This window comes from Morchella importuna (genome assembly GCF_003444635.1).
Source record: "Morchella importuna strain M04M26 chromosome Unknown Morimp01GS049, whole genome shotgun sequence".
NCBI lineage: Eukaryota > Fungi > Ascomycota > Pezizomycetes > Pezizales > Morchellaceae > Morchella > Morchella importuna.
Genome location: NW_025763446.1, coordinates 145,941 through 163,588, shown reverse-complemented (window position 1 = coordinate 163,588; position 17,648 = coordinate 145,941). Strand labels below are relative to the sequence as shown.

General features: G+C 49.6%; 4 protein-coding genes across 4 annotated transcripts; 2 read left to right on the top strand and 2 right to left on the bottom strand.

Moving 5' to 3' along the window:
- Positions 1-1,470: 1,470 nt before the first annotated feature.
- LAJ45_10711 (uncharacterized protein) lies at positions 1,471-2,049 on the bottom strand (the record flags this gene model as incomplete). The annotated part of the gene is made up of 1 exon (XM_046120228.1): positions 1,471-2,049. One exon carries the CDS (start codon positions 2,047-2,049, stop codon positions 1,471-1,473), a length of 579 nt encoding a protein of 192 aa, XP_045966578.1.
- Positions 2,050-3,339: 1,290 nt separating this feature from the next.
- LAJ45_10710 (uncharacterized protein) lies at positions 3,340-4,899 on the bottom strand (the record flags this gene model as incomplete). Its single annotated transcript, XM_046120227.1, has 5 exons — positions 3,340-3,550; positions 3,610-3,614; positions 3,695-4,568; positions 4,635-4,726; positions 4,813-4,899. The coding sequence occupies 5 exons, from the start codon at positions 4,897-4,899 to the stop codon at positions 3,340-3,342; spliced, it is 1,269 nt and encodes a 422-aa protein (XP_045966577.1).
- A 3,458-nt stretch (positions 4,900-8,357) lies between these two features.
- Positions 8,358-10,324, top strand: LAJ45_10709 (uncharacterized protein; the record flags this gene model as incomplete). Its single annotated transcript, XM_046120226.1, has 2 exons — positions 8,358-8,541; positions 8,622-10,324. 2 exons carry the CDS (start codon positions 8,358-8,360, stop codon positions 10,322-10,324), a joined length of 1,887 nt encoding a protein of 628 aa, XP_045966576.1.
- Positions 10,325-16,693: 6,369 nt separating this feature from the next.
- Positions 16,694-17,218, top strand: LAJ45_10708 (uncharacterized protein; the record flags this gene model as incomplete). Its single annotated transcript, XM_046120225.1, has 1 exon — positions 16,694-17,218. One exon carries the CDS (start codon positions 16,694-16,696, stop codon positions 17,216-17,218), a length of 525 nt encoding a protein of 174 aa, XP_045966575.1.
- Positions 17,219-17,648: the final 430 nt, after the last annotated feature.

The window sequence follows — 17,648 nt, the reverse complement described above, 5'->3', positions numbered from 1 at the left end:
ATAATGTGTATCTCGCAACTTTTTGTATGGGAAACGTCAAAATTGATACATTTCCACGGCTACTAGAGGGTCAGCCATTAATATGAGATAATCAATCAAATCAATCAATAAGATCAGCTATTAAAATTATGGCACAGTTAGTTCATGGATTATCACTCGCTATCGGTGTGAAATCACTTCATGATCAAACCATTTTTGTTTGTTCCGGTACTTTACTTTTATTTTGGTGATGGCTGCTGTCGCTGCAAAGATGGTATTCTCTAGTAAGTTGTAACTAACCCGTTGATGTCAAGTCACACTGTCTGCAAAAAAATAAAACCATCTGTTCTTTGCGAAACCATACAAGACAGGTCTGCACTACATAGTAGACATCAACTGTATTTGTCAATTCGACTGAAACCAGTTACCGTCACTTGAAGAATACTACCAGCCGACGAACAAGAGACTCTGGGCTAATATAATAGGAATGAAAAGAACCGGTGTCGGTGATCTCGCTGCTTGGCTGTTGCTTGCCCTGCTTACTTGGAATCATCTCTGTTCGTCAAGTGGTAGTATACATGCGTCAAGAGACGGTGAACAACTGTATAAGTCTCACGAGCTGGATGCCCGGGTGTTCGGTCATATCTGGTTTCTGACTTATTTAGCATCCATCATGCATATATGAATATCTCAATAATGATAAGGGGCAGGCGCGGGGGATTAAATTATATGAGCTTTCCGCGAATTACTTCTACTACCTCCATTCACAAAAAAAGAGAGACGGGATCCGACCCTGAGCATAAACACCGTGAGCCACAAGTGCAATCTGTATACAGTGTAGTGCAGTCTAATGTAGTGGCTTAGGTAAATACAAACTCCGCTCTGGCAAGATAGCAGCAGTACAAGCACCCCCCCCCCCCCCACCCACAACGAACGCCCTTAATTGATACACAGATACTCGAAAGAAAAAAGCTATTCCCAGAATCCTCTGAGGTGGCCACCCATGGGAATACCGCCCGCCACGAAGCCAGGATAGCCGCGCCGCCCAGTCACAGCGGCGGCTACCATATTAGCCAGTGCGGGAACGGTGGGAATGGCGGGAACATATGCGGATGACCGCCCATCCCCAATGGGTTGTCTGTGGTAAATACTTGGACGTGGTCCGCCTCAAACACGAGGTTCATCTTAGGCGTGTGGTCTGTCTTGGGCGTTTCATCTATCTTGGGCATGTCGTCTATTGGGGGGGTTGGCGGCGGCGGCGGTGGGGGAGGGTGTGGCGGGCACTGAACGGGTTCGCAAACGCAACGACCTACAGCGTTGGTGGTTGTGTGAGTGTTTTTCTTTCTCTCAGTAGTTCGGGGGGGGGGGGGGGGGGGGCGAGGGAGGGAGGGAAGGAGGGGCTAGGTTGGTTTGGATTGGGTTGGCTAATAGCCATGGCACAACGCACGAGTGGATCCGACTGGCCGCCCGCCGCTGTTCATGCTCGCTGCCCTAGAAGCGCCTCTTACATTCTCGGTTTGTGAACGCCAGGTTCCTGTACCCAGCAGTAAACCTCGTCGCCCCCTCGCCCACTGCCTCCGCCACTCCCGTCCCCGCCATCCCCACCGTCCCAGCACCCAACGTCCCCGTCCACAGCTGCACAATGCCAACCATGGCCGCCAGCAGTAGCAGCACGTCGGTGGCGCGCCCTCCGGCGCGCACGGCCACTGTTGCGGCGGCGCCAAAGACGGTGAAGAAGAGGGTGGTGTAGACGGTGGTATGGAGGAGAGGCGTGTTGGTGATGCGGGACTGGATGATAGTGAAGAGGACGAGGCCGAGGGTCCACCAGAGGAGGAGGCAGGGAGTGTTGGGGGTGGTGGAGGTTGTGGTTGGGGTTTGCGGTGTCTTGGAGGGGGTGGGCTTGGCTGTTGGTTTGGGTATTGTGGTTGGCTTTGGAGTCGGAGGTGCCATGGTGGGAGTTAGGGGTGCTGGTGTTGGTGCAGGTGCGGGTGCGGGTGCGGATGGCTCTGGGGGTGCCGTGGGGGGACGCAGCTGCGGGTTTGGGGTTGGATTTGGGGTGACTTGGCGCATGGCTGATCACTCGGTTGCTGCAAGGGAGTGGATTTGTAGTTGGAGACAGCAGTTGGAATCTTGACTGGTGGGTGAGATGGGGAGAGCTATAGCTGAATATATACTGCGAAGTATGTGGCAAGGACGGTACGTTTGTACTGCGTCATTCAAACAACTGGCCTCGGGAGATGGCCCTAGCTGGTAGATATAAATAAAAGTGTATCCTAGGAAATAACCCTTGGGAGTGTTCAGTCGAAGCCTATCCGTTAATAATCTTGGGAGAAACACTTTCCCCCAGACTTGGAGACCAGAAATAAGTAACTTGATATATTTGCAACCCATATTCTGACTGTTAATGGCGGAATATTCTGTCTTTCCGGCTTCTCTACTAATATGTAGCTTGTCCACCAGAGAGCACTGTAATTAAGGCAGTGCGTGTTCTGATGGCTGTAGAAAGCAAGCCATTAGATGAGAGAAGAGATGATGATGATGATGAGTGTAATGGGAATAGGACTACCAGCTTAGTTTCTAACTTATGTGGTGTAGTTGAGGACAGGTTGTCAGGCCACCAATTCCCCAGAAGTCCACAGTTGTGGAATGAGAGTGTGGAAGTCATGCATCCTTTATCTGGCCGGACAAGAAGAATAGAACTGCTTGACTGGCAGTATCTTCGTTGAAGAATCTTCCTCCCTGGTCTGTGTCTGTCGAGGTATCGGTGTACATGATGTTGGGCGTTGTGGGGTGTCGAAACACGTTGCGGAGGTTACGTGGTTGCGAGCAGTTAGGGATAGCTGTTAGGTTTGTGACCTATAAATATATGTAATGGGGGACTTCCCGTAAGCAATAGAGCACGTTCTATCGCAATAGCAGGTGGTTCTTAGATAGATCCAGTTCCCATATGTTTCTATTCGCCGGACTTGTTCCATTCATTTACTAAGGCAGATAGGGTATAGTAGCAGTGGACGTTTCCTAGTGAGTTCTGTATCCTAACAGAAAAAGGAAGGTGAAAGTACACAAAGTTCTATTCAAGCGGATAGAAAATGTTCTATCCAATAGAACTCCCCTCGAAGATGGTGCTCTATCCAGTTTCTTAGACACCAGTGTTCTATTCGACAGAAAGACAAAACAAGGTCTATTGCGCGATAGAACGTGCTCTATTGCTTATGGGAAGTCCTCCAATAAGCTAGCTGCGGCAACCGAAAAAACAACCATCACCATCATCACCGAAACCGTTTCATCCTTCCATCAACCTTCCCCATCATCATGATATCTTCCCCCCAGAGCAAATGGAGCAGGGAATGACCCCATGAATCAGAGCACAAAGTTTACCCGGTCGTTTGATACAGCGCTGTCTTTATCTCTTAATTCAAGACTGCCTTGAGCTTTGCTTTCTCGCCCTCCCGCCTGGTTATACGGTTCAATATCGGCGAGGTTCCCGGAAGAGAGCTGTACTGATGCTGAGGATGACCTGGAATTTCGGGCCTTTACAGCTGGCAGGCCGACCTCAAGTCCGGACGACAATCTATTCTGGAATATTATAAAGGAAATTAATTGAATTTAGGAGAATCTATAGAGTATTACGCCATCTATCCCATTAAAGCCATCCACTCCACTCTAGATCTATCCCCCCCCCCCCCCCCCCCCTACACTAAACGAACCCGCCCACCCCCATTCCCACCGCACCATACGTGGTCTCGACACTCCCGAAAGCTCCCCTCCCCATCCCAATTAACACTCCGGGGTTATACACTATCGGCACTGGCTCACTAATCCACTTTCCATACTCCACCGCAGGCCTCATCATGATATCCTGCAGGTCGAAGCTCAGCAGCATGCAGTACCGGTCCAGATCCAGGTTGTTCGGACCAGTTCCCCACGGATTCTCAATCTCGAGGCCAACCTCGCTCAGAGCCATCAACACATACGCCGTCACCATCGTCACCGGCACTGTCAGCCACCCGAGCGTGCGGAAGAGCTGGCTGGGCAGCACAAGGATGAACATCCACACGGCCCTCGAGATGGCAATGTTGTAGCCAAGGGGAATGGGCGTGCGCAGGAGACGCTCACACGAGGAGATGCAGGAGGTGAGCGAGTCCATGTACAGAAGCAGATGTGTAAAGACCTGGGTGTCTACGGGGCGGGTCTGCCGGAGGTGCTCGAGGTATGCTGAGATGTGGAGCGTGATCTGGATTGGGTGGTTTGCGGTATCATGGTGGAGATGGAGTTGGTGGTAAGCTGGAAGCCCCTTCAGTAGCTCCTTCAGCTCCCCAAGCTGTTCCCAGTCGCGCTCACCGCGAAGATGGTACTTGAGCGCGACAGCAAATGCGTGCAAGAGCTCAATGGCCTCTTTTTTTACCTCAAGATCGGATTTTGCCGACGGGTCGTGGTCCGCGGGGGTCTTGAGCGTTGGGATGTGCAGCCATATTGTACGCGCGATGTTGCGGGTGAGAGCCGAGATCTTGTCCCATTCCGTGCGACCCTCCCACCAGCGGGAGTAGGCGGACGTCATGCGGAAGCTGATTGACAGCGCGACGATGAACCTGTCGCTTTGTTAATATGGAGAAGATTGGGGCGAGCGAAATGGCAAGGGAAACATACCCCCATACGGGAAGAGAATTGGCGTGTGTAGAGAATATTTCTCGTTGACATCCGACGAGAGGTAGCAGATGAGCGCTGCAAAGAGGCCTGCTCCAAGAATCTATCCCTCGCACAAGATATTAGCAACTCTCCGTTATCAATCCCCCGGTCGGCGCATGCCCGGGTAGTTGCCGATGTACAACATACCTGGGGAAGATGGATTCCGCCGCCATGGACCCGTAACGAGTAGGGTACCCAGGTGGTCTTGTTCTTGCGGTCCTGCTGCAGCTTCATGCCGCGCCAGTTTGCGTCATGGAACGATCTGCGGGGTGGTGGTGGTGGGACCGCATGGCTTCAATGCTTTATTTATATGAAAAACCTTTTTTTATGATTTTACTTTGGCGTGACAAGTTGGTGTAGCTGGATTGGGATCGGATGGAACGAGCAGATAAAATGAAAAACAGACGATATCCGCATATGCCGAAACTCCTTCTTCTCTGATCGTACGGTACTGTGGACCATAACAAGCAGCAGAAAAGGAATGGAAGGATTACTACAGCCAGCATTGTGGGTGGGCTGGGTGGGTGGACGGGTTGCAGGCAAGTTATAGGCATCCATGGGCTCCCTATTCCAGCCGAAAAAATCGGGTGATTTTTTGTGTTTTTTATTTTTTCGACCTGTAACTATTCCGGGTCGTTGATATTTGAGGGGGACAGACCCCTACTCTAGGGATTCCTCGGGCCGGCATTGGAATTGTGAGGGGCGCAGTTGGGCGCTCTGGCTAGCTTTTGAGGGAATTTTTTGTACTGGACACTGGCACTTTATGGTATGGCTGGTAATATAGCTGGCTGTACTGGGCGGTTTTGTGGGGGATCAGTGATCTGAGATTTTTGAGGGTTTTTGTGTGTAGGTACACACATAGGGTACTCTACAGGGGGGGGGGGGGGGGGTTGCTTACCTAGTTTGAAGGAGGTTTGAAGGAGAAAGGAGAGAGTCGAGCGTGGGTGCGTGGGTTTGCGGGTACATACGTGGGGTTTGGGGGGGGGGGGGGCTGTTATGTATGGTACTATAGGGCGAAGTATTAAAGGCAAGGTGATGTCACATTTCGTCTTGGGCTCTGTTGGAGAATGGAGAGATATGAATGGTGCGGTTATGAGAAGCAGTCAGCTGGTGAAGGAAGAGCTTTCTGTAACTCCCTCAATCCTTCAACTCCTTCACTAGCGGCTCTCGAAATAAGTACGGACGTAACCCCAATGCAGAGAGACATGGCCAATCCTCGCGTGTTTGCTCGATATTCCCCAGCACAGATCCTCGAAACAGCGGGGGGCCGAGAAACAAAATCTCCTCCTTTCCTTCCTTGCTTCCTTCCTGCTTGCAATCAATAAGGATATTCCGAATTACATATAATCCCAAATTAATTAATCCGCAGTGGCCATCCCTCCAACCCATCCTTCCTTCCTTACTCAACCCTACAGGCTACCACAGTAAAAATTCCACCCTAGCCAGTAACAGTCAGCTGGCATGTGACAGCCCCAAACCCCTGCACCTCGCGGCTGAAAAATAACACCCTAACCCGGTTCGGCACTAGCGTACCGGTCGTGCATTATCTCCCGACGCGGCTGCTTCGCTACGTTCTGCATACAGAACCTGGTTGACTGGGCTACTCGTAACGACATACAGATTCTGCATCGTGGGGAGGTGTTCAGGCGGTACACTACATAGAGTAGAGGAGAGGAGAGGAGTGCTGGAGGGGGATATGCGTGCCGGCGCGGATTGAGGCCAGGGCTTCACGATGCTCTAGCTCTGCTGTGCTGAGGCTGCTGAGGCTGCTGAGACTGCCAATTGGTAGAGTATGGTAGGTGGAAGAGGACTGCGGTATGGGATGGGCTGGCGTTGAGGTGCTGTTGTTGTACTCTAGGTAGGAAAAGGTCAGCGAGCTCGGGCGCCACCGTGCACCGGATAATTGCATATAAGCATTTGCACTTGTAACTGTCACGCGCGAGAGAAGTTGGACCGCTCTAGCTCTCGAATTATATAGAGTAGAGGATGGGGGGACACATGTAGGATACATGTAGCTAGGACAGGTTGGAAAGCGATAGATCGAGATAGAGCACAAATGGTAGGGAAGCGAGCGTAGCTCATCCAATCGGGTTCTCTCCAGCTAGATAGGGAACCTTCTATCAGCATCATGTACAATAGAGTATGGACCCGGATTGAGGGATTGTGCTTCACAAAGTTGGTAGAGTAGAGCTGGATGGAGTTGCTAGTTGTGAGGTTGTGACTCGTAGAGTACAGCGTGAGGTAAAATTATTGTAGAAGTATGAGAAGAGTCCTATTGGCCTGTTTCTACAATAATTTTCCCTCTCGCTGTAGAGTTCTGGGAATCAAGCGCCACCGGACGGATAAGCAGTGCAGTTGCATTTATATTATTTACACTGTCACGAGATCGAGAGCAGCATTGAACAACTTCATCCCACTGTGACCTTTATCGATCCAGATTGTTAGTAAAAGGCCGTGAGAATACTGACTGTATTCCGAACTAACTGTCCCGGCATAAGATAACCGCCCCTGAGACTTCTATCAAAGAACTCGCAGATGTCTTTTATACAGGACAGCAGGATGGAACACATATTGGAGGACACATAACTAGGACACATATATGCGCCCTGTTAGGATACGTTGTGACCTATATGTAGCTGTTACCAAAAGGAAGTGTGGCTCAACTCGCGATACAAATAGAGCTCGAGAGGAAAGAGCATTTGTCCCCCCCTCTCAATAAACTTGTTTCATCCAACCAGGTTCTCTCCAAGTAAGAAAGCTTCACTTCCAGTTCCCCGGGAAATTCTTCAGGTCCTAGGATGGTGGATTGAGGCATTAGGAGTTCACGATACGTAACGTCGCTGGTAGATACTAGATCTAGAGTGAAGATATGAGCCGGAGTTGTTGCTAAGAACGCCACGCGGGGAGCAACCCAAGCCAACAACAACTTACTCTAACAACCTAACAACCTAACAAGCTTTCTTCCAACTGCCTTCTCTCTCTCCCTCCTTCCCCCCTTCCCCTTCCCCTTCCCCTTCCCCTTCCCCTTCCCCCCTCCCCTTCCCCCCTCATCCCTCCTAGTCCCTCCCTTTCCCCCGCGCACCACTGCCGTCCAACGGGTGTTAGACTGTTATGTAGTTGTGGAGCGGCTCTCGATCTCTCTTATACCGCCTTCAATTCCTACTGGCTTTTTCTTCTTTCCTTTTTGGCTCGATCACCTTGTTGGCTAGCTTGGTAGTATATTTTTCTTTTTCTTCTTCTCTCTTTCTACTGACGCTATGACCTTCTCGTAGGTTCTGCGCAGGAAGGGATCCGGAAGAGGAGGGAGGAATGGAGGGAGGGAGGGAGGGAGGATAATAGGGAGGCGCTTCAGGGCTGTCTTTCTCTTCTTCTTTCCTTTTCTCTTCTCTTCTCTTCACCATCACCATCACCATCTCTGTGCTCGGTCGGGGCTCCTTAATTGAAGCAGGTGAGTGAAGACCGTAAGTATCATATATCGTGTATCGCGATTGTGCTTGTGTACCCGTCCGAACATCACATCACATCACATCCATCCTCACATCCCTTACTTGCACGCATCCCACGTTACTTCCCGCGCCCTGCGTCTCATCTCCGGGTTTTTCTGCCCTCTCCCCCCTCCACCAACAGGATCTGCACCGCGCGGAGCAAAGGAAGTGAGGAAGTGAAACAAAAACGTCTTTTTCGACAAGACAATGGAGGATGTTGGACATATGCACGATGAGACAACGCGGCTGCTGGACGTTAATACCCCATGGCGGACGGGGTATTTTGCAATTGGAGAAGAGAGAATGGAAACAGGAATTGCAGACATGACAAGATCAGTAGCAGCAGAGGGAGAGGAAGAGAGGTTTCCGACAGCACAGCTGTGTGTTCTCGGTATGTTATTCCACTATCTCCCTATATATATCCTCTCAATCGTCCATCACTATAAAAATCAACAGCTAACAACCCCCCAGCATTCGTCCGAATCATCGAACCTATAACCTTCACCTCCGTACTCCCCTACATCTACAGCCAAACTCGCTATCTTCTCACCACCCCCTCTGACCCCCATCCCACGGGCTCGATAGCGCTCTACTCCGCGCTCCTCATCTCCTCCTTTGCCTTCAGCGAGACGCTCACCTCCCATCTCTGGGGCACTCTCTCCGACAAATATGGCCGCAAACCCATCATCCTTATCGGTCTTGCCGGCTCCCTACTCTCCCTCCTCCTCTATGGTCTCGCCCCCAACATCGCCCTCGCCATGACCGCCCGCATCCTCGGTGGCCTCCTCAACGGCAATGTCGGCGTCCTGCAGACAGCCGTTATGGAGCTGACTGGGGCGCGCGAGGACTGGCGCGCGAAGGGGCAGCTAGTGCTGCCGTTTGTTTGGTGTCTGGGGAGTATCATAGGCCCTGCGATTGGTGGGGGGTTGGGCCCTAGCGGGCGTGAAGGTGAAACCGGCAGCGGAGACAGCGTGGAGATGGGGGTGTATCAGCTCAGTGCGGGGGTCCCATTGATAATGAGGTTCCCGTACTTATTACCCAACATTGTGTGTGCGCTCGTGGCGCTGATGGGGATTGTGGTCGGGTGGCTGTGGATGGAAGAGACGAATAAGGCGGCCACTAAGGACGATACGGGTCTTGCTGTCGGCCGCTACATTCTCGAGGGCCCTAAAGCGCTGTTGGCACAGCTGCTGAAGCGTGCTGATACCACACCGCCGCCCGCAGACGTCGGGGATGAGAGCAATGGTACGAAGGAGGGAGACGACGACGAGGCGGACAGAGTAAGTGTATATGAGTCCAGCGCACTCACTACCGCGAACCCGTCGTCGTCCACATCGCTATACGCCTCTCTCTCCGCCCTCGACTCCACTACAAGCACCCTAACCGGCTCCACCTCCACTCTCCATACCTCAGCAGACAAACCCGCAGCAGCAGCAGCAGGGAAGAAATCAATCTACACTCCCCGCTTTTACTTACTCATGGCCGGCTTCTTTATCCTCTACTACCATACGACGGCGGCCGAGCACCTCCTCGCCATCTTCCTCCAGTCCTCCCCGCTGCCGCCTCTCTTCCCCGGCACCGACATCGGCCTGCTACCCGAGGGCTTCGGCTTCAACACTCACTCCATGGGCGTTCTATTCCTCATCCAAGGCGTCTTCCAGATGACTCTGCAGTTCACCGCCTTCCCCTTCCTCGCGCGGAGGTGGAGCAACATGACGATCTACATCGCAACACTGTGTCTGTATCCTCTTTTCTACGCCTTGATGCCACTGCTGGTACTGTTGACGCCGGGGTCAACAGTGTTTTATAGCTGCCTGGCGGGGCTGCTGGCAATGAAGGTGGTGCTGGAGATTACATGTTATCCGGCGCTGTTCCTGGTGCTGTATGAGACCGCCGTTACGGGGCCAGGGGGTGCGGCCGCGATGGGCAGCGTGTATGGGTTGAGTGCTGCTGTGGCGGGGGCGGCGAAGGGGGTTGGACCAGTAGTGACGGGGTGTGTGTGGAAGTTGGGGGTTGGCGGAGGCGGGGTGGGGTGTGCGTGGTGGGCGTTGGCGGGGATGGGGGGGTTGGGATTGGTAGGTGCTGTGGGGCTGGTTGTTGGTGGTGAGGGGAAGGGGGGAAGGGCGTGGAGGAGGAGGTGGGGGTGGAGGTCTAGAGGGTGTTTTTGTAGATAGGGTGTTTTTTTTATGGTGTTAGCGTGGTGTATTGGTAGTTTGTTTCTTTCTTTATTAGGTTTATGTAGTTTAGGTTGGGTTAGGACATGTATTTTCAGGCACGGTATTAGGTAGTTCGTAGTAATATACAGATTCGCGCGTGCTACTGATAATTGTCCTTTACTCCAAACACTTATCTGATGCTTGTTACTATTTGACCACCATTTGGGCGCTTGTTACTATTCTTCTACTATTCTTCTACTAATTTGTGGAAGGGCTAGGGTTGGACTACTAATCGCCATGTGGCACTGGTTTATTACTGCTTTTTCGACAGACATGGGGTGTCACTCGTCCAGTTCATCTACCCATCCTTTTCATCCCATCCCATCCCATCCAATGGTCCCCCCGTACGACTCATTTCTGTGGTGTCAGGTACAGCGCATTGGTCTAATCCTCTCATCCGTACATCTAGTCTATCTAATCTATCTCATCTATCTAATCCGTCCATTCATCAATCCATCGAACCCATCATCCATCCATCCATCTATCCAATCCATCCATCTATCCAATCCATCCATCTATCCAATCCATCCGTCCATCTATCAATCCGACTAATCCATCGTGCCATTCATCTCATCCTGTCAAACTCCACGTTCCATCTCCATACAGACTACATGTAAGGCTACACACACAGCCACAAGTTCTACCGACACAGCCATCCATCTCATTCATCCATCAACCACCACTCATCCCACGTAACACCACTCGAGCCTGTACCATCTCTACCCAAAATATCCCCGCCGTATGCCTCATCAGCGGCGACAAACTGAAAATATCGAATCCACGCGCATTTCCCCACCGCCGCAAAAAAAAAAAAAAAAAAAACGAGCACGCACAAACCACTACCATTTCGAGGAGACAAGCTATGAGTAGCAAAAGAAAAAAGAAGGAATTGCTCCAGTAGAGATTTGAACTCCAGATCTTCGCATTACAAGTGCGACGCCTTACCCCTTGGCCACAAGAGCGGTGACAACCGGATCGTCAGCGGCGGTTGTAACAAGCAACAAGCTTCCTGCAGCAGCAGAGGCCGGGATTAACCCGAGAACGGAATAGCCGGTTTTGGGGGGGAAATGTGTTCAAGCAGAACATCTTGAAAAAACCTCACAGGAATTCGAGATGCCCGCGATGGGAAAGATGAATATTTGCAGTAAATAAGGGTGGTATAAAATAGCGCCGTTGGAGGTGCGGAGGTTTCTTTTCGGAAAATTAGTAACCACTCACAGCTTATCACCCGCCTGCAAACTAACCGCTCACAGTTTATCACTCACCATCACAGCGTTAGTAGGTACTTTAGAGTATCAATCATCACCACCACCCGCACCCGCTAAACAACCAATATGCCATCCAAACCCCAAACACTCTGCAAATGCACCCTCACCGCCACCACCACACCCACCTACACCGCGACCTTCTCTCCCGGCTGCACACACTGCGCAGCCTGCATCTGCGTGCCGTACACAGCACCACCCGGAACAGAAGACCCGTGGCTGGAGTACCATGCGCTGAATGCGAAATGTAGGTTTTGTTATCCTGTGGATGCGGCGGGGAGGAAGAGGGATCGGGTGAGGAGTTTGTTGGCGAGGTTGGGGATTGGGGGGAGGGAGAAGGGGGTGAAGGAGTTTATTTATGATTTTTGAGAGGTGGGGGGGGGGGGGGTTTGTGTGTGTCTGCGGGTGCGTGGGAAGATGGAGGATGGAGATAGTTGGAGTAGACTTAAGTCGAATTGAATCTAATTAAACTTCATCGAGTTGATTAAACTCCTTGAACTACGACGTAATTAAAATACGTACGCTTCTCTAACCTGAAGCTCGCAGCCAGCCCTCCTGTAAACCTCCAATAGAGGACAGGTACTAGTACAAGTATAGGGCCAACACTTTCCCCCTATTTAATTCCAGGAAGAAGCACGTACAAGTGGCTTTTTATTCATTCCCCGTGGCGCAATGGTTAGCGCGTTCGACTGTTATCGTTTCATCTTCTAATTCTTGGTTTCAACCATCGAAGTCTTTGAAGGAAATGCAATCGAGAGGTTGACAGTTCAACCCTGTCCGGGGAAATTTGAGTCTTTTTTGTTTTGTACCATACTCTGGAGGGTGAAAGAACTTGTTCTGTGTGGGTTTGTGGTGTCGGATTGTCTTTCTTTACTCTTTGTTTAGGGCGGCGAGGAGTATTATTGAGTGCTTAAGACTTCATGCACGTACTCCAGAAATCAATCAATCAATTAGCTTACACTGGGTTTGGTTAGCGGACGAGTTATTTAGTGTGACTACTCCGCAAAGTTTCTCCGATATTGCGAGCTATAATTCCTCCTTAGTGTGGTCCACGAGGACGCTCGAGGCGCGCGAGGTTTGGGGGTGTTCTCGAGGTGCCTCGTCCTCGTTGACCTCTGTCCTTGTCTGTCCTCGAGGTCCGGGACTGTGCTCCTCGAGGTGCCTCGAGGTACCTCGAGGACGATAAAGCGATGACCCGGTAAACCAAAAAGGTGATATTTCTCAAAATGAAGGTAGACTTTATTCATGACCTCATCTGATTAGGGCATAGTAAGTGTGTATTATAGCCAGGAATTGTCCTTGAAAGTTCTCGAGGCGAGGTCAGATATTGTCCTCGAGGTTCCTTGTCCTTTTGGACCACTGTCCTTGTGTGTCATCGAGGACCTGTCCTCGTGAACCACACTGTTCCTCCTGATAGAGGCAACTTTTCCACTTATTCTAAGTCTTGAATACCTATAAACTGAGTGCGGGATGCATCTACAGAGGCCCTCGAGAAGGTTTCGTCAAAATACATAGAGATACAAACCTGACCCAGAGGTTGTACAGCCTGTATCCGGAAGAGGGTGTTATATAGATTATCTCGGCATACAAGTATCTACTCTAATAATCTGGCTGCAGGTATATTTTAATGGTTAAAATATTAACAGTGTTTTCGTTCTACTAATTAAGTATCATCTCTTCCAGATGGGATTCATGGGATTTTTGTTTTCGTTTAATTCATTAATTGCATGCAACCTTACAGTTATGGCAATATCCCCAGAACTACCCTACTGCATCCACCACCACTTACAAAGAAATAAATGGGAATCATGGGATCTGTATGTGTTTTTCCTCTCATGACCTTGAAAAAGGCAGAACATGTAGCTAGACTAAGATCATTTTATTTAATAACGTCACGGTGTGAATATTGAATATATGGATACTTCGACTTCTCTTTTCGACTCTGGTATGAGCAAACCGGTTGGTGCCTTCGAGTGTTGTGTTTCCCGTGAGTTTCAACAGGGGAACTTCCATGGCTCTGATGAAACAAGTAGGACAGTTGCACGGATTACACTTCAATCACACCCTAGGGTGTTATTTTAATATGTACTCATTTTCAGGTGAGGCTTCGAGCGGCCGAGTGATTTGGCGTGATTAGGCCGATTTCCCCCCGCCCGAAAAGCGATATTCTTTGTGTAAGGTATCATCTGGTCTGTGAGTTATCACTACTCCTTCCAATCACAAATGTAACACAGTTGTAATCATTGTTCTCAAAGTAGGGCTGGAGTAAAGTGGAGGGTAGTAGGCCGAGGTTTAGGTGGCCGACTCGACGATCAAATTTAAAAATATAATTCTTCTCCAAACACTTTTGGATATGAATATCCGAATAAAAAAGATAATTGGGGCCTGACAGTCCTGAACTGATACATGGCCAACCAACGATTTAAGTCGAACTGAGAATATGATATACAGGGATACCGACATTATTAGTTTAGGCTGCTTATACAGTCGACCCATACATAAATAATATATTGGCAGAACCGTCCAGCAAATCCTCTTTGCGATCAATTCTCTATCAATGTCTAGGTCACGAAAATCCCACCAGCTCACAGTGGCATCCGACTCTAACCAGGCCTCAATCGCATGTCTCGAGTGTAGAAGCCGTGCAGAAAATCAATACCTTCCTGTTTAAACTTGTCTAATATGACTTGGTATGATAAATGACACATACTATAGCTACCGTAAGTTAGAAGTAGGGGTTCCTTGCGTATATCTAAACAAGGCGGAACATCCACCGGGAAGTGCGACACCTATCCTAGAGCAGCAAGTAGAGAGGACAGTACCGCTATAACTCGAGAAATTGGCTGTGCATATGAGATCAGGGTTACTATAAGCGGACCTGATCTACACCCTTCAACCAATCGTTAAGGGGATAATCCCTGGCCGGAGATAGCCAATCCACCGAGTTTTTGCGGTACTCCCACAGACATTTGACCTTAACTTTGGTACTATACTTGTATCTTCCCGCAGATGGCAAGAACATTCATATTAATATCCCTATAGCAGGTGCAATCAGTACATGCTGTCCACTCGGCTCGGAGATCCCAAAGTGATTCTATCATGATCTACACAGCCTAATTAAACTCTTTTCTCACCAGTGCCAGCTAATACTTGTATATATAATGTTCCAATTAACTTTGGATTGCTTGGCCGCGCACAAACCGCCTTGACTAATATGTTCTGTATCAGGCTAAAGCCCGAATTTCAATCTGGACTGGCTATCAGGGAATAATAAACGCCGAGAGTCGCTTCCTGAGGCTACTTTCACAGGTGGCGTGGCCGAGTGGTCTAAGGCGCTACGTTTAGGACATTCGTGTCAAAACCGTAGTTCGAAAGAGCGCGAGTTCGAATCTCGCCGCCATCAATCAATTAGATAGGGGATCAACCCTCTTCAACTTTTTATTATTTAGTACAGGGAATGGTGGGGGATTTTTTCCCGCTATTTTACTCACAAGGTATCACTCGATTGACCGCGAGGCGGTCTAGCAAGTGGTCCATCTGCGAACCCCCAGGAATGTTTAACTTACCGGAAAAAAGAATTCTTAGAATCTTGAACAGACACGACGGAACACCGTCGGAGATGTCGGCTGTATTTTCCTATAAGCATCTAGGTTCGTACGGTCTCTCTCTGCGCAGCAGTCGTATCCAGATTTTATTAAAATCCCATGATATATTTCCAATTCCCTCATCAAGTATCTGCGTTCATGCCATCTCAAATACACCTCGCAACCACAAAGCATAAAATAACCTCGAATTAATGGTAAAAAGAAAAGAGGAAAGTTATCTAACATAACCGGTTGCTACTTACTTTTGCTTGTGGCCGGTTGAGGTGTCGTTCTCGCCTGGAGCTACTGGACTGGTTGGTCTGTCCGTCTACTTGTAAAGGCACATATATGTAAACCGCGCACAGATCACGGATGGAAGCATTGGAGTTAAAGAAAGAATCGGGCTCGGGACCTATAAGATACATATAACATGCCTATTCGGAGCTGAACGGGACCTCCCGTCCCACATTCATTCCAAAGTTCGAGTGATATTCCATGACCACAACAACAGCTCCTAGAACTCACATCTCATATTCTTGTATTAACAGAATTTGGAATACGAGCTGCGCAGTAAGCCACAAAAGTGGGCTTTTTGACTTGATATGAAAAACTCGCGCACCGAGTCTTGTTAAAAAGGCCTCCACTATAGACCGTAAAGGTACTCATGTCTTAGGCGCCATTCGCCGGTAACCTATATAGAAAAAATATTAGCAGTGTATAAAAGAAGTTAGACATATCGGCAGGAGCGCCTGCAACACCCGGAACCAACCACCCATATCCCACGCCGGTCAAACCAATAAGCACTAGCCAGCCCAACTAGCGCACTTGCGCACATCCAGTACCAACCCACCCGCGTGCGCACGCCATAGCCGGGGCAGTAATGACTCGTGCTCTAACTTCCTTCTATCCGAAAGACACCAATAATCTCAGCCCCTGGCCCGGCCCCGGGCCTAAATTCTGATTCTGACCGCCGATAAGCGCTGGAGCGGCTATCAGACACATTTCGCCATCTGGGGGTCCAGCGACCGCGATGTTGGTTGGTGTTTGAGCACAAATTGGGGGCTAGCTAGGTGCTGACATGATGTGCGTTAGCCGTGTGTCACGTAATCATGAATGGCGGTTGGTTGCGGCGTGTTCATGGGGTATCACTCGTTGGTGTTTGGGAGGGATATGGATAACCCTTATCCATGCTGACGTTGTGGGTTGAATGTAGAAAGTACAGAAGAGCATCAAGATGAGAGGTTTTCTGCAAGTACTTTATCAAGTATACTCACTTGTGTGATGAAAATGGGGTGCTCTGTAGCGGTTCTTGAAAATATTTGTGCCTGATAAAAGCGGTGCGGGCTGCTCCACTGTTAGTCTTCACCATCGATTGATTAAGCCTTATTAAACACACAGTATTTATACCAAAGACTAAACTGCTGACTAGAAAAATATCAATTAACAAGAAAGACTCTAAATACTTACAACTAACCACCATGACTAGGCCCCGCTCCCCCACACAGTCCGAGATCGAACACATCCTCCATGCGAACGATATTGAATTCACCAACTTCATCGACTACCACTTCTCCGTCTATCCCACCTCCGAAGATGAAGCCGAAATCAAAGCCGCATACAACATCACCACCGCCGGCAATGACAACACCACATCAACTCCAGCGCCACCTTCCGGTGCCTCAGCCACTTCCACGGACACTTGGGTCGACCGCACAATTTACATGTACTTCCACCCCGTGGGTCAAATCTGGCTGCCATATCCTCCAGAGGGGGTACCGCTGGCAGAAGATCTGTATGCCGTTGAGAAATATAGAGAAGGTAGGGACGGGGTTCAGAGCTCGAAGAATCTTTTTGATAGACTGGTAGACCTGGGGATTCGGGCCCTGGTAAGTGCTAAGAGGCGGAGGTTTGAGACGAGGGGTGAAAGTGCGGGAGAGCCGAAGAGGGTAGGGAGGAAGTTGACAAAGAGGAGGCCAGAAGGTGGAGACGGGAGGACGATGTGAGGTGGTGCAAGATAAGTTAGTGGTGTGTTTTGAGGTGAGATGATAGGAACGATCAAGTATTTGGAGAATGGAGAGATTATTCGTTTAGATGATATCGTGATGGACCTACTCTAGTATGTCTGTTACACCGAAATTTTAACCAGAAACCTTAAAACCAACCGTTAAACCGTGTATCGTGGATATCCTCCACACAATGGCGCAGGCCACATAAAATAACACGAACCCGAAAAACTAAAATATCAGAGCTCAATATGATATACTATAAGTCCATTAGCAAACAAAGCTTATATCCCGCATTGCGATAATACATCCCCGGCGGGGACAGATGAAGGACTCTTAAGATCCAGATATACTCCCCGGTTTTGCATCGAGCGGCCTTGAAGAGGTGATCCTCATTTTAGGTTGTTCGACGTTATTTTTATGTCGCAGA